Raw genomic sequence first — 25,026 nt, forward strand, 5'->3', positions numbered from 1 at the left:
CTTATTCATTCACACACCAAGTTTTGCCGAACACCGATTTCTCTTTCATTAATAGTTAGTCGCATATTTTTTTCAGATTATGTTCAAATTAGGATAGTTAAAGATGCATGATTGTAGTGGATTCTAGGTGGTTAGGTAGCAAGGATGTGGTTAGTGAATTTAGGCCTGATGATTGCGCCGTTCTTGATTACCTGTTTTATCTGTTCCACAATTTTGATCTGTCTGTGATATTAATTTTGTTCATATGTTGTTCTTCATATTGCATGCTGCTGTTACACTGTTATTTTATGTTTATGTTAGCTGTATCTCTTTGTAGCATTTTCAATTTTATATGAACTGATTTATCCTGTTATGTATTTTCCGGGAACATTCAATTTTAGCCAGAATGCTGCCCAATTTTCAGCAAATTATTTCATCTTTTCCCATTCATGTATTGGTTTTGGCAATTTTGAATTTTCCACTACTTGGCTGCAACCAAACCAATTCATGAATGCACGGGCTAGCATTCTTATTCCATGTGATTCCCTGGTTAATACTTTGCTTTATTGATGATTCCATTCCCTTTTTCCCCTTCCCTTACCTATATGAATTATCATCATTTAACTGCAAGCCTTGCTTAAATATGAGTTGATTATTCTTTCAATTTGTGAATTTCTTGTTAACTAGGAAACACATCATCATGCCACTTACTTCAACTGTCTTTTTACTAACTTACTATTTTCACTTTCTAACTTCCTTTTTTTCACCTTTTAACCATCTTAACTTCTGACTTCTCTTTTTACCTAACTACTTTAACTCTTAACTCAGGGCATGATCACTGTTTTTCCAAATTAACTTAACTTCCACTTCTCATATATTTTGGATTGTGTTTTCTATTTTTAGACTTTTCCACTTGAACACAATCTAAAATGCACATATATTTAACTCAATTCATGCTTCTATTGCTCTTTTGCCACTCTGTGCTTCTTTTGCTATTTGCCTACTTATTTTTCTTGCTTTTATTCTTCAATTATACCTTGGAATTTCTGCTTTTCAGGATGTCTAACCCTCAAGGCAAAGGAAAAGGCAAAGCAACCACTGGCAAAAGGAAAAGAGGCGAATCCTCTATATCCATCCTTGGCATCTTACATGATGATTCCTGGCGGGAGAAGAACTTTACCCCGTAGGAAAAAGCTGATCAGTTGGTACCTGCGGCTGACCCAGTGAAATTTGCAAATAAATACTATGAGCTGAAGTACCCAGTTTTTGCCATATCCAGGAACCTGTACCTAGAAATGACACTCAAAATTCCAGAGGAACTCAGGCAGTACACTTCAGATCAAATCAAACAGAGAGGCTGTTTCTTTCTGGAGAGAAACTTGACTGAGATCAACTCATCCTGGGTCAGAGAATTCTACTGTAACTACTTTAATACATCCCTGGATGTAGTACAGCTCAGAGGCAAGCAAATTCTGGTTACTGAGGAGGCAATTGAAGACATCCTCCAGCTCCCATCTAAATCTGATCAGCCAGACGGTTACCAGAAAGCTGAGGAGGATATGAGATTCATGAGATTTGACTGGGATGCAGTGAAACGGGCTATAACTCTTGATCCTTCTGTTCCTTGGGTCATGGGAAAGAGCACGGTGGTACCAAAGGAAATCAGGCTCATATATCTGAATGATGAGGCTCGGCTATGGCAACAGATTCTAAGTAACTACGTGATGCCGAGCACTCATGAGACGGAGGTGCCAGCTACTATGATTACCCTCATCTGGTGTGTGATGATGGGTAAGGACTTATATCTACCCCGCTTTATCCGGCATTACATAACAAAAGTCCATGTCCGAGGCACCCTCCCTTTTCCATTCCTGATTACTCAGTTGGGTCGCCGAGCTGAGGTACCTTGGGAAATTACAGATGAAAATCCATCCGCCGCAAACTGCAGGAAGATCATCCCTCACAGTAGAAAGTTTCAGGCTTTCGGCTACCGACCTCCTTTTCTGACTGATTCTACTGAGGCAGCTACGTCTTCAGCTGCCCCTTCAGCATCCACTGCCCCAGCTCCATCCTCTGCACCCCACCTACTCCTGAGCCTGTCTATCTTCTCGTGCACTGACTCTTTGACCGCTTAGATTAGATGGAGCACCGCCACTAGCAGCACTTTGAGAGGTCTGAACATCGCAACAGGCAACGTTATGAGAGGTCTGAATGTCGCCACAAGCAGCGCTATGAGCACCTCAAGCTGATGATCCAATCTAGTGGCGACATCCCCTCCGAGCCCGACACACCATCCAACACATCTGAGGAGGAGGCGAGCGATCATGAGGAAGAGGCACCTACCCAGGCTGAGTAGGGAGGACTCGAGCACATTGCACCACATCATGAGGAGCACCACCAGCTATAGGCTGCTGATCCTGAGATTCCTCTATAGACAGAGCCTCCGCTTCAGCAGACAGCTCCTCTTATACATCCTTACCCTTACCTCAGCCCCATCACAACCTAGGAAAAGACCTCATGATTTTTGTATGTCTATATTCAATAATTGTTGATTGATTAGAGGAAAAACAAAGTTTTAGAAAGCATGACTAGAAAAAAAGAGAGTGATTAACCACAAACACTGAGTTACTAGAGAATAAACACACAATCCAGTGAGGGTTCAATAGCTCATTCTCATATGTCCATGTTTAATTATTAATTGTCTTGTAAGTTGTGAACTATCTTAACTCAACTCAATTGTAATTGTGCTTTAATATGATTTGGCCCTAGTTGTACTTACATGATTCCTAGAAGATACGAATTAAATTAACTACATGTATGCTTTATATATAGGTGAATAATAACTAAAATTGCATGACTCATTTAGGTAGTTGCATTTAGAATAGATTGCATTGCATATGATTCCACCATTTTACCTTTACTCTTTTCTCTTGGATTTATCATGAGGACATGCTATTATTTAAGTGTGGGGAGGTTGATAAACCACTATTTTATGATAAATCTTGTGCTTAAATTGAATGATTTTATCAACTCTTCACCTACTTATTCATATGAATTTGCATGGTTTTACAATTCCTTCCTTATGATATGACATATGAGAAAACATGTTTCCTATGCTTTAAAATTATTAAATTTAATTATCCTTTATTACTATTCAATGCCGTGATTTGTGTGTTGAGTACTTTCAGGTTTTATAGGGCAGGAATGACTTAAAGGATGGAAAGGAAACATACAAAAATTGAAGGAAAGCACAAATTAGAGTTTTTGAAGAAATTGAAAGCAACGCGAACGCGTGGCCCACGCAGACGCGTGCTTAGCGCAAAGAGAATCATCGCGAGCGCATGGATGACGTGAATGCGTGACTTGCGAAACACAACTAACACAGACAAATGACTGACGCGACCGCGTGGAAGAGCAAAACTCCAGATGACACGACCGCGTGGCCCACGCGGACGCGTGACGTGCGCGATCTGTAGAATTTGCAGAAGTCGGCCCCAGCGACTTCTAGGCCCCTTTTTTGGTCCAGATCCAAGCCCAGAGAACAAAGATTAAAGGGTTATAAATGGAGGAATCCATCCATTTAGGAAGATAGACGACATACACTTGATACATCATACAACATACATTCATAAATAGTTTTAGGATTTAGATGTAGCTTTTAGAGAGAGAGGCTCTCTCCTCTCTCTTAGGATTAGGATTAGGATTCCTCTTAAAGGATTTAGGAATATTTTCATCTTCTTTATCACAGGTTCAATGTTCTTTTTATTTATTTTCTCTTTTATTTGTTTATGAACTTTTCATGTTAGGATTTTCTTAATTAATATAATTTGAGGTATTTCAGACTCATGATTGCTTTCTTCTATTTATTATATAAATAATTTAGATTTTCCCCTTTTGCCTTTGGTTGATTAATTGGTGATTCTTGAGTTGTCAAACTCATCGTGATTGATAATTGTTACCTTTGCTGATTAATTTAGATTCCTATAACTCTAGTCTTTCCTTAAGGAGTTAACTAGGACTTTAGGTGTTAAATTGATTTGTCCACTTAACTTACCTTCATAGTTAGAGGTTGACTTAGTGGAAGGAAAAGTATAATTCTCATCACCATTGATAAGGATAACTAGGATAGGACTTCCAGTTTTCATACCTTACCAAGAGATTTCTTAGTTATTAATTTATTAATTCCTGCAATCCATTTCTCTTGTTCAAAACCTTTTCGAAACCCAAAAACACTGTTTTCCATAACCAATAATAAAACACACTTCCCTGCAATTCCTTGAGAAGACGACCTGAGGTTTGAATACTTCGGTTTATAAATTTTATTGGGTTTGTTACTTGTGACAACCAAACGTTTGTACGAAAGGATTTTCTATTGGTTTAGAAGCTATACTTACAACACAATTATATTTTTGTATTTCTTTACCAATAGGAAATCCGATTCGTCAATGGTCCTCTACGGTTTCTGTACGGCTAATCAACTATCGGATTTCTCGTCTTGGATGAAAAATACCATGCACATATATCGTATGGCTAATCAGCTGTTGGTTCTTGATCGTGTAGGAATAGGATATACTATCGTTTTGCATCTGTCACTATGCCCTACAGTCTCGAGTTTGAAGCTCGTCACAGTCATCCCCTCCCAGATCCTACTCAAAATACCACAAACAAGGTTTAGACTTTCCGGATCTCAAGAATGCTGCCAATGGATTCTAGCCTATACCACGAAGATTCTAATCTCGGATTCAGATGCCCCTTTGTCAGAGGGGAGTCGATGTGAATCGTTGATTAAAAATCCAAGAGATATACATTCAAGCTTGTTTTCATGTAGAACAGAAGTGGTTGTCAATCACGCGTTCATAAGTGAGAATGGTGATGAGTTTCACATAATCATCACATTTATCATGTTCTTATGTGTGAATGAATATCTTAGAATAAGAATAAGCATGAATTGAATAGAAGCACAATAATACTTTGCATTAATACTCGAGGAACAGCAGAGCTCCATACCTTAATCTATGGTGTGTAGAAACTCCACCATTGAAAATACATAAGTGATAATGGTCCAGGAATGGCCGTGAGGCCAGCCCCCAATGTCTAAGGACTAAAAATGATCCAAAGATATTCTAAAAGGTTGTCCAAAAATGTCTAATACAATTGTAAAAAGTTCTATTTATACTAAAATAGTTACTAGGGTTACAGAAACAAGTAAATGATGCAGAAATTTACTTCCGGGCCCACTTGGTATGTGCTTGGACTGAGCATTGAAGCTTCCACGTGTAGAGGCCTTCCTTGGAGTTAAACGCCAGTTTGTAACTTATTTCTGGCGTTTAACGCCAGAATAGGGCAGAAAGCTAGCGTTGAACACCAGTTTGCTTTGTCTAAACTCGGGCAAAGTATGGACTCTTATATATTTCTGGAAAGCCCTAGATGTCTAATTTCCAACGGAATTGACAGCACACCAATTGGACTCCTGTAGCTCCAAAAATTCCATTTTGAGTGCAGTGAGGTCAGAATCCAACAGCATCTACAGTCCTTTGTCAGCCTCTAAATCAGATTTTTGCTCAGGTCCCTCAATTTCAGCCAGAAAATACCTGAAATCACAGAAAAATACACAAACTCATAGTAAAGTCTAGAAATGTGAATTTTGCTTAAAAACTAATAAAAATATACTAAAAAGTAGCTAGATCCTACTAAAAACTATCTAAAAATAATGCCAAAAAGCGTATAAATTATCCGCTCATCATGCACAACCAAGGTTCTGGATCAAGTGAAGTTTATGGTGACACTTACAATCCATCATGGATGAACCGCCCCAACCTTAGATGGGGAGATAACAACCATCAAAATCAGCAGCCATGGCAAAGAAATTCAAACCAAAACAACTCAAGAAACAACCAGCAGAACAATAACCAAAATCCATATAGAAGACCCCAAAAGAATTACCCCAATTCCAACCATTATCCATCCAATAACTAAACCAGCCACCAACCAAAACAACTATCACCCACCCTCACCAGTTCACAACCAACCACAAATCCCACAAGACTCTCAAAGAATCTCCAATTTGGAGATATTGATGGATAAAATGATGAAACAGCAAGAACTTACAAACAAGAACAATGAAGCTTCCATAAGAAACATAGAAAGGCAGATTGGACAACTTTCCAAGCAAGCTGTGATTGAAAGGCCATCAAGCTCACTCCCAAGTGACACCATTCCAAATCCTAAAGAAGAATGCAAAGCTATACAGCTAAGGAGTGGAAGAACCTTGGTGAATGACAAGGAGGCAACCAAGAAGCCTATGGAAAGTAACAAAAAGCCAATAGAGAAACAGGAAGCCAGCAACAAAGAAGTGACAGCAAGCAAGCAAACTTCAGAAAAGCTCAAAGAGAAGGATGACCAGCCACAAAACTTAAGGAAAGGGAAGGAAGCAATAGAAGGACCATCTCAAGGACAGAAGCAAGAGGAGAAGACTTTCACACCTCCATTGCCATACCCTCAAAGGTTCAACAAGGAGACTAAGGATCAACACTTCCCCAAATTCTTTGAAGCCTTCAAGAAATTGGAGATTAATATTCCATTGGATGAGGCATTAGAGCAGATGCCTCTATATGTAAAGTTTTTGAAAGAGCATATCAACAAAAAGAGAAGTTGGCATGAGAAGGAAACTATATTGCTCACTGAAGAATGCAGTGCTGTGTGATGAGCGGATATTTTATACGCTTTTTGGAGGTAATTTCATGTAGTTTTTAGTATGTTTTAGTTAGTTTTTAGTATATTTTTATTAGTTTTTAGGAAAAATTCATACTTCTGGACTTTACTATGAGTTCGTGTATTTTTCTGTGATTTCAGGTATTTTCTGGCTGAAATTGAGGGATCTGAGCAAAAATCTGATTTAGGCTGAAAAAGGACTGCTGATGCTGTTGGATTCTGACCTCCCTGCACTCGGAATAGATTTTCTGGAGCTACATGAGTCCAATTGGCGCACTCTCAATTGCGTTGGAAAGTAGACATTTAGGGCTTTCTAGAAATATATAATAGTTTATACTTTTCTCGAAGATAAACAACATAAACTGGCGTTTAACGCCAGTTCCATGTTCCACTCTGGCGTTAGACGCCAGAAACAAGTTACAAGTGGAGTTAAACGCCCAAAACAGGTTACAACCTGGCGTTTAACTCCAGAAACAGCCTATGCACGTGTAAAGCTCAAAGCTCAGCCCCAGCACACACTAAGTGGGCCCCAGAAGTGGATTTCTGCACCATCTATCTCAGTTTACTCATTTTCTGTAAACCTAGGTTACTAGTTTAGTATTTAAACAACTTTTAGAGATCTATTTTGGACCTCTTGACATTTTAGATATGAACTTTGTACTCTTTGACGGTATGAGTCTCTAAACTCCATTGTTGGGGGTGAGGAGCTCTGCTGTGTCTCGATGGATTAATGCAATTATTTCTGTTTTCTATTCAAAAATGCTTGTTTCTATCTAAGATATTCATTTGCACTTCAATATGATGAATGTGATGATCCGTGACACTCATCACCATTCTCAATCTATGAATGCATGCCTGACAACCACCTCCGTTTTACCTTGGATTGAATGAGTATCTCTTGGATTCCTTAATCAGAGTCTTCGTGGTATAAGCTAGAATCCATTGGCAACATTCTTGAGAATCCGGAAAGTCTAAACCTTGTCTGTGGTATTCCAAGTAGGACTCAGGGATTGAATGACTGTGACGAGCTTCAAACTCACAGGGGTTGGGCGTAGTGACAGACGCAAAAGGATCAATGGATCCTATTCCAGCATAAGTGAGAATCGACAAATGATTAGCCGTGCGGTGACAGCGCACTTGGACCATTTTCACTAAGAGGACCGATGGTAGCCATTGACAACGGTGATCCACCAACACATAGCTTGCCATAAGAGGAACCTTGCATGTGTGAAGAAGAAGACATGGGAAAAGCAGAGATTCAGAAGACAAAGCATCTCCAAAACTCCAACATATTCTCCAGTACTGCATAACAAGTATTATTTAATCCATGCTTTTTATTTTCTACCAATCAAAACTGAGAATTATTATTATCCTGACTAAGAGTTACAAGATAACCATAGCTTACTTCAAGCCAACAATCTCCGTGGGATTCGACCTTTACTCACATAAGGTATTACTTGGACGACCTAGTGCACTTGCTGGTTAGTGGTACGAGTTGTGAAAAGTGTGATTTACAATTTAGTGCACCAAGTTTTTGGCAGCGTTACTGGGGATTGTTTGAGTTTGAACAACTAACGGTTTATTTGTTACTTAGATTAGGAAAAAATTGTCTTTTTGGTTTAGAGTCACTAGGATTGCATCTTTTATTATTCCTTTTAAAAATCTTTCAAAAATATTATTTTTCTTTATTAGTTTTTAATTTTTCTTGGAGTCTTTTGTTTGAGTTTAATTTCATATCTTAAGTTTGGTGTCAATTGCATGTTTTTATTTTCCTTTAAAAATACCTTTTTAAAACACGTTAAATTTATAGCTCAGTTGGCTAGAGCATTGTGCTTGTGTTCTTGGTAATTGGGTATCTTCTTTTTAAAACTTTTTCAAAAATAATTTTTCTTTGATTAAATTTTGTGCCAAATTTTAAGTTTGGTTTTTTCTTGTTAATTTTTCTTTAGTTTTCAAAAATTTTATTTTGGTTTTCTAAAAATTTTAAGTTTGGTGTTCTTTCTTTTGTTTTTGTTGTTATTGAGTCTTCTTTGTGTTTTGATCTTAAAATTTTTAAGTTTGGTGTGCCTTGGTGTTTTTCCTCCAAAATTTTCGAAAACAAGGAGCATTGGATCTAAAAAATTTTAAGTCTTGTGTCTTTTGTGTGTTCTTCTCTTTTATAATAAAATTCAAAAATAAAAAATATCTTTTCCTTTAATTGCTCATAATTTTCGAATCCCTTGGGTTGACTTGGTCAAAAATTTTCAAATCATACTCTTTTAAGATTTTTAAAATCATATATTTTTCAAAAATATCCTAACCACTTTCTCTCTCCTCACTTTTTCGAAAATCTTCATAAAATATTTTCAAATCTTTTTTTATTTTTATTTTAGTTTTTATTTTATTTTATTTTATTATTTCAAAATTTTTTTTAATAAATATAATAAAATAAATAAAATAAATCCACATAATCTCCCTTTCTCCATTATGGACTTAAGTGGAACTGAACAGTCCAGAAGGACTCTGGGGTCATATGCATATCCTACTACTGCTTCATATGGGAGTAGTATCTGTATACCCTCCATCGGAGTCAGTAGTTTTGAGTTGAATCCTCAGCTCATTATCATGGTGCAGCAAAGTTGTCAGTATTCCGGTCTTCCACAGGAAGAACCTACAGAGTTTCTGGCACAATTTTTACAAATTGCTGACACGGTATATGATAAGAAAGTAGTTCAGGATGTCTACAGATTATTACTGTTTCCATTTTCTGTAAAAGACCAAGCTAAGAGGTGGTTAAATAACCAACCTAAGGCTAGCATAAAGACATGGAAACAACTCTCAGAAAAATTCCTGAATCAATATTTCCCTCCAAAATGGATGACACAGCTAAGGCTAAACAACCAAGGCTTTAAACAAGGAGATAATGAATCTCTTTATGATGCCTGGGAGAGATACAGAGAGATGCAAAGAAAATGCTCCTCTGAAATGTTTTCATAGTGGGTGCAGTTAGACATCTATTATGGGCTTATAGAGAAAGCTCAGATGTCTTTGGACCACTCAGCTGGTGGATCTATAGACATGAGAAAGACAATTGAAGAAGATCAAGAGCTCATTGATACATTTTCCAGAAAATAGCATCTGTACCTAAGTAGTGAACCTTCCATGAAAGAAGAGGCTAAAACAGTAACTGCTGAACTCAGTCCTGCAGAACAAGTTACTGAATTCAATCAGCAATTAAATTTTCTAACAAAACAGCTAGCCGAATTCAAGGAGATGCTACAAGACACAAGAATTGCTAATGTGAATATGGAAGCACAATTGAATCAAACAAAACAGCAATTATCAAAATAGATAACAGAGGAGTGCCAAGCAGTTTAATTAAGAAGTGGGGGAACATTAAATACCTCACTTCAAAGCAGCAAGAAGCCAAGAAAAGAACAACTGACAGAAGATGAACAAACTGCTACCCAAAATCCCTTTGAGGACAGTAAGAGCCCAGAGAGGAATAATTATGGCACGCAAACGCCAGAAAAGGGTGGAGAGCTGGCATTGAACGCCCAACCCATGCTCAGTTCTGGTGTTCAAACGCCACAAACAAGCAAGGAGTTGGCGTTAAACGCTCAAGCGAAGCTCAGTTCTGGCGTTCAAACGCCAGAAACAGGTAAGGAGTTGGCGTCCAACACCAATCCAGCTTCCAACCCTGGCATTCAAATGCCAATGAGGGATCAGACACATACAAGTGCTGATAGCAACCCCTCTAAAAAGGCTTCTCCAACCATATCTGTAGGAAATAAACTTGCAGCAACTAAGGTTGAGGAATACAAAGCTAAAATGCCTTATCCTCAGAAACTCCGCCAAGCAGAACAGGATAAGCAATTTGCCAGCTTTGTAGACTATCTATGGACTCTTGAAATAAAGATTCTGTTTGCAGAGGCACTTGAGCAAATTCCCTCTTATGCTAAGTTCATGAAAGAGGTATTAAGTCATAAGAAGGATCGGAGAGAAACTAAAAAAGTTTACCTCACTGAAGAATGCAGTGTAGTCATTCTGAAAAGCTTACCAAAGAAGCTTAAAGATCCCGGAAGTTTCATGATACCATGCACATTAGAGGGTACTTGTACCAAGAAAGCTCTATGTGATCTTGGAGCAAGTATCAACCTAATACCTGCATCCACTATAAAAAAGCTTGGTTTGACTGAAGAAGTCAAACCAACCCGGATATGTCTCCAACTTGCTGATAGCTCTATTAAATACCCATCAGGCGTGATTGAAGACATGATTGTCAAGGTTAGGCCATTTGCCTTTCCCACTGACTTTGTGGTGCTGGAAATAGAGGAGTACAAGAGTGCAACTCTCATTCTAGGAAGACCTTTCCTAGCAACTGGATGAACCCTCATTGACGTCCAAAAAAGGGAATTAACCCTGAGAGTCAATGAGGATGAGTTTAAGTTGAATGTTGTCAAAGCTATGCAGCATCCAGACACCCCAAACGACTGCATGAGCATTGATATTATTGACTCTCTGGTGGAAGAGGTCAATATGACTGAGAGTCTCGAATCAGAGCTAGAGAATATCTTTAAAGATGTTCAGTCTGATCTGGAGGAACCAGAGAGAATAATAGAACCTCTGAAAATCCCTCAGGAAGAAAAAAAACTTCCTAAACCCGAGCTCAAACCATTACCACCACCCCTGAAATATGCATTTCTGGGAGAAGGTGACACTTTTCCTGTAATCATAAGCTCTACCTTAGAGCCACAGGAAGAGGAAGCACTAATTCAAGTGCTGAGGACACACAAGACAGCTCTTGGATGGTCCATCAGTGATCTTAAGGGCATTAGCCCAGCCAGATGCATGCACAAGATCCTATTGGAGGATAATGCTAAGCTAGTGGTTCAACCACAGAGGCAGCTGAATCCAGCCATGAAGGAGGTGGTGCAGAAGGAGGTCACTAAATTACTAGAGGCTGGGATTATTTATCCTATTTCTGATAGCCCCTGGGTTAGCCCCATCCAAGTCGTCCCTAAGAAGGGTGGCATGACAGTGGTTCATAATGGAAAAAATGAACTGGTTCCTACAAGAACAGTTACAGGGTGGCGTATGTGTATTGATTACAGAAGGCTCAATACAGCTACCAAAAAGGATCATTTTCCTTTACCATTCATATACCAGATGCTAGAAAGACTAGTATGTCATGATTACTACTGCTTCCTGGATGGATATTCAGGTTATAATCAAATTGCAGTAGATCCCCAGGATCAAGAGAAAACAGCATTCAAATGTCCATCTGGAGTATTTGCATACAGAAGGATGCCATTTGGTTTGTGCAATGCACCTACAACCTTTCAAAGGTGCATGCTCTCTATTTTCTCTGATATGGTGGAAAAATTTCTGGAAGTCTTCATGGATGACTTTTCACTATTTGGAGACTCATTCAGCTCCTGTTTTGACCATCTAGCACTTGTTTTAAAGAGGTGCCAAAAGACTAACCTGGTTTTAAACTGGGAGAAATGTCACTTTATGGTGACTGAAGGAATTGTCCTTGGGCACAAAATTTCGAACAAGGGAATAGAGGTGGATCAAGCTAAGGTAGAGGTAATTAAAAAATTACCACCACCTGCCAATGTTAAGGCAATCAGAATCTTTCTGGGGCATGCAAGATTCTATAGGAGGTTTATAAAAGATTTTTCAAAAATTGCAAAACCTTTGAGTAATCTGCTAGCTGCTCACACGCCATTTATCTTTGATAAGGAGTGTCTGCAGGTGTTTGAGACTCTGAAAGCTAAGTTGGTCACAGCACCAATCATCTCTGCACCAGACTGGACATTACCATTTGAACTAATGTGTGATGCCAGTGACCATGCCATTGGTGCAGTGTTGGGACAAAGGCATGACAAGCTTCTGAACGTCATTTATTATGCCAGTCGTGTTTTAAATGACGCGCAAAAGAACTACACAGCCACAGAAAAAGAATTACTTGTAGTGGTTTACGGCATTGACAAGCCCAGACTCATAAGATGGGTGTTGCTTCTGCAAGAGTTTGATATAGAAATAAGAGACAGAAAAGGGGTAGACAACCAAGTAGCAGATCACATGTCCCGAATAGAACCAGTAGAAGGGGCGTCCCTCCATCTTACTGAGATCTCTGAAAACTTTCTGGATGAGCAACTCTTTGCCATCCAGGAAGTACCATGGTTTGCAGACATTGCAAACTACAAGGCTGTGAGATTCATACCCAAAAAGTATAGTAGGCAGCAATCAAAGAAATTGATCTCGGATGCAAAGTACTATCTTTGGGATGAACCATATCTCTTCAAGAGATGTGTAGACGGAGTAATCCGTAGATGTGTGCCTAAGGAAGAAGCACAAAAGATCCTCTGGCATTGCCATGGATCACAGTATAGAGGACATTTTGGAAGTGAGCGAATAGCCACAAAAGTCCTCCAATGTGGCTTCTACTGGCCTACTCTCTATAAAGACTCCCGAGAGTTTGTACATAATTGTGACAGTTGCCAAAGATCTGGCAATCTGCCTCACGGTTATGCCATGCCTCAACAAGGGATCTTGGAGATTGAGTTGTTTGATGTATGAGGTATTGACTTCATTGGGCCTTTTCCACCATCATACTCAAACACTTATATTCTGGTGGCAGTGGATTATGTATCCAAATGGGTGGAGGCTATTGCAACACCCGCAAAAGATATTAAGACAATGCTGAAATTCCTCCAGAAACACATCTTCAACAAATTTGGTGTCCCTAGATTACTAATCAGTGATGGGGGCACTGGTGCACGAAATTGTGATCTCTACTTTGCACAACTCAAACAATCCCCGGTAATGGCTCCAAAAACTTGGTGCTCAATACCATGGTCTAAACATAATTTCACAACTTCGCACAACTAACCAGCAAGTGCACTAGGTCATCCAAGTAATAAACCTTACGCGAGTAAGGGTCGATCCCACGGAGATTATTGGTATGAAGCAAGCTATGGTCACCTTGTAAATCTTAGTCAGGCAGATTCAAATGGTCATGGATGATATATGAATAAAGCATAAAGATAGAGATACTTATGTATTTCATTGGTGAGAATTTCAGATAAGCGAATGGAGATGCTTTGTCCCTTCCGTCTCTCTGCTTTCCTACTGTCTTCATCCAATCCTTCTTACTCCTTTCCATGGCAAGCTGTATGTTAGGCATCACCGTTGTCAGTGGCTACAATTCCATCCTCTCAGTGAAAATGTTCAACGCACCCTGTCACGGCACGGCTAATCATCTGTCGGTTCTCAATCAGGTTGGAATAGAATCTAGTGATTCTTTTGCGTCTGTCACTAACGCCCAGCCTTCAGGAGTTTGAAGCTCGTCACAGTCATTCAATCATTGAATCCTACTCAGAATACCACAGACAAGGTTTAGACCTTCCGGATCCTCTTGAATGCCGCCATCAATTCTAGCTTATACCATGAAGATTCCGATTAAGGGATCCAAGAAATATACATTCAAGCCTTGTTTGCTTGTAGAACGGAGGTGGTTGTCAGGCACTCGTTCATAAGTGAGAATGATGATGAGCGTCACATAATCATCACATTCATCATGTTCTTGGGTGCAAATGAATATCTTAGAACAAGAATAAGCTGAATTGAATAGAAGAACAATAGTAATTGCATTAATACTCGAGGTACAGCAGAGCTCCACACCTTAATCTATGGTGTGTAGAAACTCCACCGTTAAAAATACATAAGAACAAGGTCTAGGCATGGCCGTGAGGCCAGCCCCCAAAACGTGATCAAAAAATTCAAAGATCTAAAGATGATCTCAGATCCAAAGATGAAAATACAATAGTAAAAGGTCCTATTTGTAGAGAACTAGTAGCCTAGGGTTTACAGAAATGAGTAAATGACATAAAAATCCACTTCCGGGCCCACTTGGTGTGTGCTTGGGCTGAGCATTGAAGCTTTCATGTGTAGAGACTTTTCTTGGAGTTAAACGCCAGCTTTTGTGCCAGTTTGGGCGTTTAAATCCCATTCTTGTGCCAGTTCCGGCGTTTAACGCCGGACATTCTTGAGCTGATTTGGAACGCCGGTTTGGGCCATCAAATATCAGGCAAAGTATGGACTATTATACATTGCTGGAAAGCCCAGGATGTCTACTTTCCAACGCCATTGAGAGCGTGCCAATTGGGCTTCTGTAGCTCCAGAAAATCCACTTCGAGTGTAGGGAGGTCAGAATCCAACAGCATCTACAGTCCTTTTCAGCCTCTGAATCAGATTTTTGCTCAGGTCCCTCAATTTCAGCCAGAAAATACCTGAAATCACAGAAAAACACACAAACTCATAGTAAATTCCAGAAAAGTGAATTTTAACTAAAAACTAATAAAAATATTCTAAAAACTAACTAAAACATACTAAAAACATACTAAAAATAATGCCAAAAAGCGTATAAATTATCCACTCATCACAACACCAAACTTAAATTGTTGCTTGTCCCCAAGCAACTAAAAATCAAATAAGATAAAAAGAAGAGAATATGCAATGAATTCCAAAAACATCTATGAAGATCAGTATAAATTAGATGAGCGGGGCTTTTAGCTTTTTGCCTCTGAACAGTTTTGGCATCTCACTTTATCCTTTGAAATTCAGAATGATTGGCTTCTATAGGAACTCAGAATCTAGATAGAGTGATTGATTCTCCTAGTTAAGTATGATGATTCTTGAACACAGCTACTTTATGAGTCTTGGCCGTGGCCCAAAGCACTCTGTCTTCCAGTATTACCACCGGATACATACATGCCACAGACACATAATTGGGTGAACCTTTTCAGATTGTGACTCAGCTTTACTAGAGTCCCCAATTAGAGGTGTCCAGGGTTCTTAAGCACACTCTTTTTGCCTTGGATCACAACTTTATTATATTTTTTTTCTTTTTTTTCCTTTTTTTCCTTTTTCTCTCTTTTTTTTTGAATATTCACTGTTTTTTCTTGCTTCAAGAATCATTTTTATGATTTTTCAGATCCTCAGTAACATGTCTCCTTTTTCATCATTCTTTCAAGAGCCAACATTCATGAACAACAAATTCAAAAGACATATGCACTGTTCAAGCATACATTCAGAAGTCAAAGTATTGCCACCACATCAAAATAATTAATCTGTTATAAAATTCATAATTCATGCAATTCTTCTCTTTTTCAATTAAGAGCATTTTTCATTTCAAGAAAGGTGATGGATTCATAGGACATTCATAACTTTAAGGCATAGACACTAAGACACTAATGATCATAAGACACAAACATAGATAAACATAAGCATTATAATTCGAAAAACAGGAAAATAAAGAACAAGGAAATTAAAGAACGGGTCCACCTTAGTGATGGCGGCTTGTTCTTCCCCTTGAAGATCTTATGGAGTGCTTGAGCTCCTCAATGTCTCTTCCTTGCCTTTGTTGCTCCTCTCTCATGATTCTTTGATCTTCTCTAATTTCATGGAGGAGGATGGAATGTTCTTGGTGCTCCACCCTTAGTTGTCCCATGTTGGAACTCAATTCTCCTAGGGAGGTGTTGATTTGCTCCCAATAGTTTTGTGAAGGAAAGTGCATCCCTTGAGGTATCTCAAGGATTTCATGATGAGAAATCTCCTCATGTCCATGAGTGGGATCTCTTGTTTGCTCCATCCTATTCTTAGTGACGTCCATGAGGACTTGGTCCAACCTTTGATCAAAGTTGACCCTTTTTGAGTTTGAAAAGGGACCTCGGGGGTCACCTTCTTCTTGGCCACAACTTCATAGAAGTGGTCTTGATGCACCCTTGAGATGAATCTCTCCATCTCCCATGACTCGGAGGTGGAAGCTTTTGCCTTCCCTTTCCTCTTTCTAGAGGTTTCTTCGGCCTTAGATGCCATAAATGGTTATGGAAAAACAAAAAGCAATGCTTTTACCATACCAAACTTAAAAGTTTGCTCATCCTCGAGCAAAAGAAGAAAGAAGAGAGTAGAAAAAGAAGAAATAGAGGAGATGGAGATGGCTTTGTGGTTCGGCCAAAGGGGTGAGAAGTAGTGTTTGGGTTGTGTGAAAATGAAGGAGTGAAGATGGGTTTATATAGGGGTGGAGAGAGGGGTATGGTTCGGTTATGAATGGGTGGGTTTGGGAGGGAAAGTGGTTTGAAGTGATTGGTGAATGGGTGAAGAAGAATAGAGAGGGTGGTGGGGTAGGTGGGGATCCTGTGGTGTCCGCAGATCCTGAGGTGTCAAGGAAAATTCATCCCTGCACCAAGTGGCGAGCAAAAATGCTTTCTGTGCCAATTCTGGCGTTAAACGCCGGGCTGGTGCCCATTTCTGCCGTTTAACGCCAGCTTCTTGCCCTTTCCTGGAATTTAACGCCAGTCTGGTGCCCCTTTCTGGCGTTAAACGCCCAAAATGGTGCCAGACTGGGCGTTAAACGCCCATTTGCTGCCCTTACTGGCGTTTAAACGCCAGCAGGTTCTTCCTCCAGGGTGTGCTATTTTTCTTTCTATTTTTCATTCTATTTTTGCTTTTTCAATTGATTTTGTGACTTTCCATGATCATCAACCTACAGAAAACATAAAATAACAAAGGAAAATAGATAAATATAACATTGGGTTGCCTCCCAACAAGCGCTTCTTTAATGTCAGTAGCTTGACAGTGGGCTCTCATGGAGCCTCACAGATGTTCAGAGCAATGTTGGAACCTCCCAACACCAAACTTAGAGTTTGAATGTGGGGGTTCAACACCAAACTTAGAAGTTGGTTGTGGCCTCCCAACACCAAACTTAGAGTTTGACTGTGGGGGCTCTGTTTGACTCTGTTTTGAGAGAAGCTCTTCATGCTTCCTCTCCATGGTGACAGAGGAATATCCTTGAGCCTTAAACACAAAGGATTCTTCATTCACTTGAATGATCAATTCTCCTCTGTCCACATCAATCACAGCCTTTGCTGTGGCTAGGAAGGGTCTGCCAAGGATGATGGATTCATCCATGCACTTCCCAGTCTCTAGGACTATGAAATCAGCATGGATGTAATGGTCTTCAATCTTTACCAGAACATCCTCTACAAGTCCATAAGCTTGTTTTCTTGAATTGTCTGCCATCTCTAGTGAGATTCTTGCAGCTTGTACCTCAAAGATCCCTAGCTTCTCCATTACAGAGAGAGGCATGAGGTTTATACTTGACCCTAGGTCACACAAGGCCTTCTTGAAGGTCATGGTGCCTATGGCGCAAGGTATTAAGAACTTTCCAGGATCTTATCTCTTTTGAGGTAATTTCTGTCTAGACAAGTCATCTAGTTCTTTGGTGAGCAAAGGAGGTTCGTTCTCCCAAGTCTCATTACCAACTAACTTGTCATTTAGCTTCATGATTGCTCCAAGGTATTTAGCAACTTGCTCTTCAGTGACATACTCATCCTCTTCAAAGGAAGAATACTTATCAGAGCTCATGAATGGCAGAAGTAAATCCAATGGAATCTATATGGTCTCAGTGTGAGCCTCAGATTCCCATGGTTCCTCATTAGGGAACCCATTGGAGGCCAGTGGACATCCATTGAGGTCTTCCTCAGTGGCGTTCTGGTGGACGAAATTATGATCACATACTCTTTGTATTTGTATGAAATTTAATAATTGGCTCTATTTGAAGTCACAACTCCGTTCAACTAACCAGCAAGTGCACTGGGTCGTCCAAGTAATACCTTACGTGAGTAAGGGTCGATCCCACGGAGATTGTTGGTATGAAGCAAGCTATGGTCATCTTGTAAATCCCAGTTAAGTGGACTCATAAAGTCAAATGTGATTAGATTGGATAAATAAAGATAAATAAAATAAAAAGGGATAGAAATACTTATGTAAATCAATAGTGGGAATTTCAGATAGGCATATGGAGATGCTGTACTCCTCTTGGATCTTTACTTTCTTATTGCATTCATCCAATCCTTCTTACTCCTTTCCATGGCAAGCTGTATGTAGGGCATCACCGTTGTCAATGGCTACATCCCATCCTCTCAGTGAAAATGTTCCTATGCTCTGTCACAGCACGGCTAATCATCTGTCGGTTCTCAATCAGGTTGGAATAGAATCCCTTGATTCTTTTGCATCTGTCACTAACGCCCAGCCTTCAGGAGTTTGAAGCTCGTCATAGTCATTCAATCCCAGGATCCTACTCGGAATACCATAGACAAGGTTTAGACTTTCCGGATCCTCATGAATGCCGCCATCTATCTAGCTTATACCACGAAGATTCTGTTGGGGAATCTAAGAGATATGCGCCCGGCCTAGAGTAGAACGGAAGTGGTTGTCAGTCATGCGCGTTCATAGGTGAGAATGATGATGAGTGTCACGGATCATCACATTCATCAAATTTAAGTGTAACGTATATCTTGGAATAAGAATAAAAGAGAATTGAATAGAAAGTAATAGTAATTGTATTGAAACATGAGGTACAGCAGAGCTCCACACCCTTAATCTATGGTGTGCAGAAACTCCACCATTGAAAATACATAAGTGAAAGGTTCAGGCATGGCCGAATGGCCAGCCCCCATGATCTGAGAACTAATCGTCCCAAGATGTCTAATACACTAGTAAAAAGTTCTATTTATAATAAATTAGCTACTAGGGTTTACAGAAGTATGTAATTGATGCATAAATCCACTTCCAGGGCCCACTTGGTGTATGTTTGGTCTGAGCTTGATCTATCCACGAGCTGAGGCTTCTTTTGGAGTTGAACTGCAAGTTATAACGTGTTTTGGGCGTTCAACTCCGGATCATGACGTGTTTCTGGCGTTTAACTCCAGACAGCAGCATGTACTTGGCGTTCAACGCCAAGTTACGTCGTCAATTTTCGAATAAAGTATGGACTATTATATATTGCTGGAAAGCTCTGGATGTCTACTTTCCAACGCCGTTGAGAACGCGCCATTAGGAGTTCTGTAGCTCCAGAAAATCCATTTCGAGTGCAGGGAGGTCAGAATCCAACAGCATCAGCAGTACTTTGTCAGCCTTGCTTTCAGAGTTTTGCTCAGGTCCCTCAATTTCAGCCAGAATTTACCTGAAATCACAGAAAAACACACAAACTCCTAATAAAATCCAAAAATGTGAATTTAACAAAAAAACTAATGAAAACATCCCTAAAAGTAGCTTAAACTTATTAAAAACTTCCTAAAAACAATGCCAAAAAGCGTATAAATTATCCGCTCATCACAACACCAAACTTAAATTGTTGCTTGTCCCCAAGCAACTGAAAATCAAATAGGATAAAAAGAAGATAATATACTATAAATTCAGAATATCAATGAATATAATTCTAATTAAATGAGCGGGACTTGTAGCTTTTTGCTTCTGAACAGTTTTGGCATCTCACTTTTTCCTTTGAAGTTTTGAATGATTGGCTTCTCTATTAACTTAGAATTTCAGATAGTGTTATTGATTCTCCTAGTTAAGTATGTTGATTCTTGAACACAGCTACTTTTTGAGTCTTGGCCGTGGCCCTAAGCACTTTGTTTTCCAGTATTACCACCGGATACATAAATGCCACAGACACATAACTGGGTGAACCTTTTCAGATTGTGACTCAGCTTTGCTAGAGTCCCCAGTTAGTGGTGTCCAGAGCTCTTAAGCACACTCTTTTGCTTTGGATCCTTTTTACCCTTGCCTTTTGGTTTTAAGGGCTATTGGCTTTTTCTGCTTGCTTTTTCTCTTTTTTTTCAAAATATTTTTTTTTCGCCAATTATTTTTTTATTTATTTATTTTTTTTTTGCCATTCACTGCTTTTTCTTGCTTCAAGAATCAAATTCATGATTTTTCAGATTGTCAATAACATTTCTCCTTGTTCACCATTCTTTTAAGAGCCAAAAATTTTAACATTCATAAACAACAAGATAAAAAATATGCACTGTTTAAGCATTCATTCAGAAAACAAAAAGTATTGTCACCACATCAATATAATTAAACTAAATTCAAGGATAAATTTGAAATTCATGTACTTCTTGTTCTTTTGAATTAAAACATTTTTCTTTTAAGAGAGGTGAAGGATTCATGGAATTATTCATAATCTTTAAGGCATAGTTACTACATACTAATGATCATGAAGTAGAGACATAAAATATAGATAAACATGAAGGATAAAAACCGAAAAAGCAGAGAAAATAAGAACAAGGAACGAGTCCACCTGAGTGAGGGTGGCGCCTTCTTTGAAGATCCAATGGTGCTTTTTGAGCTTCTTTATGTCTCTTCCTTGCTTCTGTTGCATGATCCCTAGTGATTTTGGTGTTCCTATCCTTAGTTGCTTCCAATAATTATGTGGAGGAACATGTATCCCCTGAGGTATCTCAGGGATTTCTTGAAGAGGGAATTTCTCATGCTTTCTTGATATGCAGTCAAATGCTCTTCTACTGGGCTATGGCTTTTTCTTTCTTTCTTTCTATATTTTTTTCGCCAGTTTTTTTTTTTGCAAGCCTTTTTCCTTGTTCCTGCTCATATAGGGAAGAAGAGAACAAGAAAAGAAAGAGGAATCCTCTATGTCACAGTAAAGAGGTTCCTTATTGTTAGTACAAGAAGAAAGGAATAAAAGTGGAGAATCCAATCACAATGGTGAGGATAGAGGCAGTGATTGGAGATGAAGAGAGGTGAAGAGAAGTGTTAGTAAATAAATAAAATAAATAGAAAGAGATGAGGGGGAGAGAAATTCGAAAATAATTTTAAAAAATGGGTTAGTGATTTTCGAAAATTAAAGATAAGATATAATTAAAATTAAAATTTAAAACAATTAATTAATTAAAAAGAATTTTTGAAAAGAGGGAGGTATTTCGAAATTAGAGAGGGAAAAGTAGTTAGGTGGTTTTGAAAAAGATAAGAAACAAACAAAAAATTAATTAGTTAGTTGAAAAAGATATTAAAATCAAATTTGAAAAGATAAGAGGATAAGAAGTTAGAAAAGATATTTTAAAATTTTTTTGAAAAAGATAAAATTTTGAAAAAAATATGATATAAAAGATATGATTTAAAAAGATATGGTTTTGAAAAGATAAGATTGAAATTAGTTTTGAAAAAGATTTGAATTTTAAAATCACAATTAATGACTTGACTCACAAGAAATCACAAGATATGATTCTAGAACTTAAAATTTGAATCTTCTTAACAAGAAAGTAACAAACTTGAAATTTTTGAATCAAAACATTAATTTTTGATGCAATTTTCGAAAATATGATGTAAAGATAAGAAAAAGATTTTGAAAATATTTTGAAAAGATTTTTGAAATTTTCGAAAATGATGAAAAAATGGAAAAGATATGATTTTTGAAAAAGATTTTAAAAAGATAAGATTTAAAAAGATAAGATATTTTTTTTATTTTGAATTTTTTTTTTATGAGAGAGAAAAAACACTAAAAATACTCAATGCATGAAAATTTGGATCAAAACACATGATGCATGCAAGAACACTATGAATGTCAAGATGAACACCAAGAACACTTTGAAGATCATGATGAACATCAAGAACATATTTTTGAAAAATTTTCAAGAAAAGAAAACATGCAAGACACCAAACTTAGAAATTTTTCATGTTTAGACTCTATGAATGCAAGAATGCATATGAAAAACACCATACAACACAAAACAAGAAAAATATGAAGATCAAACAAGAAAGTTCATCAAGAACAACTTGAAGATCATGATGAATGCTATGAATGCATGAATTTTTTGAAAATTTTATGCAAGAAAAAGATGAACATGCAATTGACACCAAACTTATGACTTGACACAAGACTCAAACAAGAAACACAAAATATTTTTGATTTTTATGATTTTCTAATTTTTTTGTATTTTATTTGATTTTTTTCGAAAAACATATAAGAAAAAGAAAATAAGAAATTCAGAATTTTTAATATGAATTACAGGAATCATGCAATGTTAGTCTAAAGCTTCAGTCCAGGAATTAGACATGGCTTACTAGCCAGCCAAGCTTTTGTAAAAGCTCCGGTCTAAAACACTAGACATGGCCAATGGCCAGCCAAGCTTTAGAATACTTAGTTCAAGCATGTGAAGAGGAAGCTGATGAGCGGATAATTTGTACGCTTTTTGGCATTGTTTTTAGTATGTTTTTAGTAGTTTTAGTTGAGTTTTTATTATATTTTTATTAGTTTTTAGTTAAAATTCACTTTTCTGGACTTTACTATGAGTTTGTGTGTTTTTCTGTGATTTCAGGTATTTTCTGGCTGAAATTGAGGGACCTGAGCAAAAATCTGATTCAGAGACCAAAAAGGACTGCAGATGCTGTTGGATTCTGACCTCCCTGCACTCGAAGTGGATTTTTTGGAGCTACAGAAGCCCAATTGGCGCGCTCTCAACGGCGTTGGAAAGTAGACATCCTGGGCTTTCCAGCAATATATAATAATCCATACTTTGCCCAAGATTTGATGGCCCAAACCGGCGCTCAAAGTCACCTACAGAAATTCCAGCGTTAAACGCCGGAACTGGCATAAAATTTGGAGTTAAACGCCCAAACTGGCATGAAAGCTGGCGTTTAACTCCAGAAAAGGTCTCTACACGAAATTCCTTCATTGCTCAGCCCAAGCACACACCAAGTGGGCCCGGAAGTGGATTTTTATGTCATTTACTCATCTTTGTACACCTTAGGCTACTAGTTTTCTATAAGTAGGACCTTTTGCTATTGTATTAGACATCTTGGTAGCTATCTTCTAGTTTTATGCTATCTTAGATCATTGGGAGGCTGGCCATTCGGCCATGCCTAGACCTTGTTCTTATGTATTTTCAACGGTGGAGTTTCTACACACCATAGATTAAGGTGTGGAGCTCTGCTGTACCTCGAGTATTAATGCAATTACTATTGTTCTTCTATTCAATTCCGCTTGTTCTTTGTCCAAGATATCACTTGTTCTTCAACTTGATGAATGTGATGATCCGTGACACTCATCATCATTCTCACCTATGAACAAGGTGACTGACAACCATTCTTGTTCTACAAGCATCTGAGGCTTAGTGAATATCTCTTGGATTCTTTAACCGGAATCCTCGTGGTATAGGCAGGACCTGATGGCGGCATTCAAGAGAATCCGGAAGGTCTAAACCTTGTCTGTGGTATTCTGAGTAGGATTCAATGATTGAATGACTGTGACGTGCTTCAAACTCTAACCTGCTGGGCGTTAGTGACAGACGCAAAAGAGGAATTCTATTCCAGTAGGAGCGGGAACCGAACGGTGATTGGCAGTACTGTGACAGAGTGCATGCATTAGCTTTTCACTGCGAGGATGGGAGGTAGCCACTGACAACGGTGAAACCCTACACGAGCTTGCCATGGAAAGGAGTAAGAAGGATTGGATGAAGGCAGTAGGAAAGCAGAGAGACGGAAGGGAAGGCATCTTCATACGCTTGTCTGAAGCTCCTACACCAATGATATACATAAGTATCACTATCTTTATTTTCTATGTTATTTTCGTTCATCATCATATACAATTGAGTTTGCCTGACTAAGATTTACAAGATGACCATAGCTTGCTTCAATGCTAACAATCTCCGTGGGATCGACCCTTACTCACGTAAGGTATTACTTGGACGACCCAGTGCACTTGCTGGTTAGTTGTGCGAAGTTGTGTAATGCCATGGAATTGAACTACCAAGTTCTTGGAGTTCATGACCGGGGATTATGAGAGTTGTGAAAAGTATTGTTCACAATTTCGCGCACCAGAAGCCTCAGTCCAAAAGAATTTAGACATGGCTTTACAGCCAGCCAGGCTTCAACATGTTTCATGAAGCTCCAGAATGCATAAAAAATTTTTTTGAGTAATTTTCGAAAATAGGGAGAAGATTTTGAAAAGATTTTCGAAAAATTTTTTTTTTAAAATAAAATAAAAATTACCTAATCTGAGCAACAAGATGAACCGTCAGTTGTCCATACTCGAACAATCCCCGGCAACGGCGCCAAAAACTTGGTGTACGAAATTGTGATCACATACTCTTTGTATTTGTATGAAATTTAATAATTGGCTCTATTTGAAGTCTCAACTCCGTTCAACTAACCAGCAAGTGCACTGGGTCGTCCAAGTAATACCTTACGTGAGTAAGGGTCGATCCCACGGAGATTGTTAGCATTGAAGCAAGCTATGGTCATCTTGTAAATCTTAGTCAGGCAAACTCAATTGTATATGATGATGAACGAAAATAACATAGAAAATAAAGATAGTGATACTTATGTATATCATTGGTGTAGGAGCTTCAGACAAGCGTATGAAGATGCCTTCCCTTCCGTCTCTCTGCTTTCCTACTGCCTTCATCCAATCCTTCTTACTCCTTTCCATGGCAAGCTCGTGTAGGGTTTCACCGTTGTCAGTGGCTACCTCCCATCCTCGCAGTGAAA

General features: G+C 38.5%; 1 protein-coding gene across 1 annotated transcript in view; it reads left to right on the forward strand.

Moving 5' to 3' along the window:
- The first annotated feature begins 6,055 nt into the window (after positions 1–6,055).
- LOC130982653 (uncharacterized) overlaps positions 6,056–25,026 on the forward strand; it is a 69,621-nt gene continuing 50,650 nt past the window's right edge. The window contains exon 1 of the mRNA XM_057906702.1: positions 6,056–6,678. Within this exon, the coding sequence (XP_057762685.1) occupies positions 6,056–6,678 (623 nt within the window). The remainder of the gene's footprint in view (positions 6,679–25,026) is intronic.

The sequence above is a fragment of the Arachis stenosperma genome, chromosome 1 (genome assembly GCF_014773155.1).
Source record: "Arachis stenosperma cultivar V10309 chromosome 1, arast.V10309.gnm1.PFL2, whole genome shotgun sequence".
Classification (NCBI taxonomy): Eukaryota; Viridiplantae; Streptophyta; class Magnoliopsida; order Fabales; family Fabaceae; genus Arachis; species Arachis stenosperma.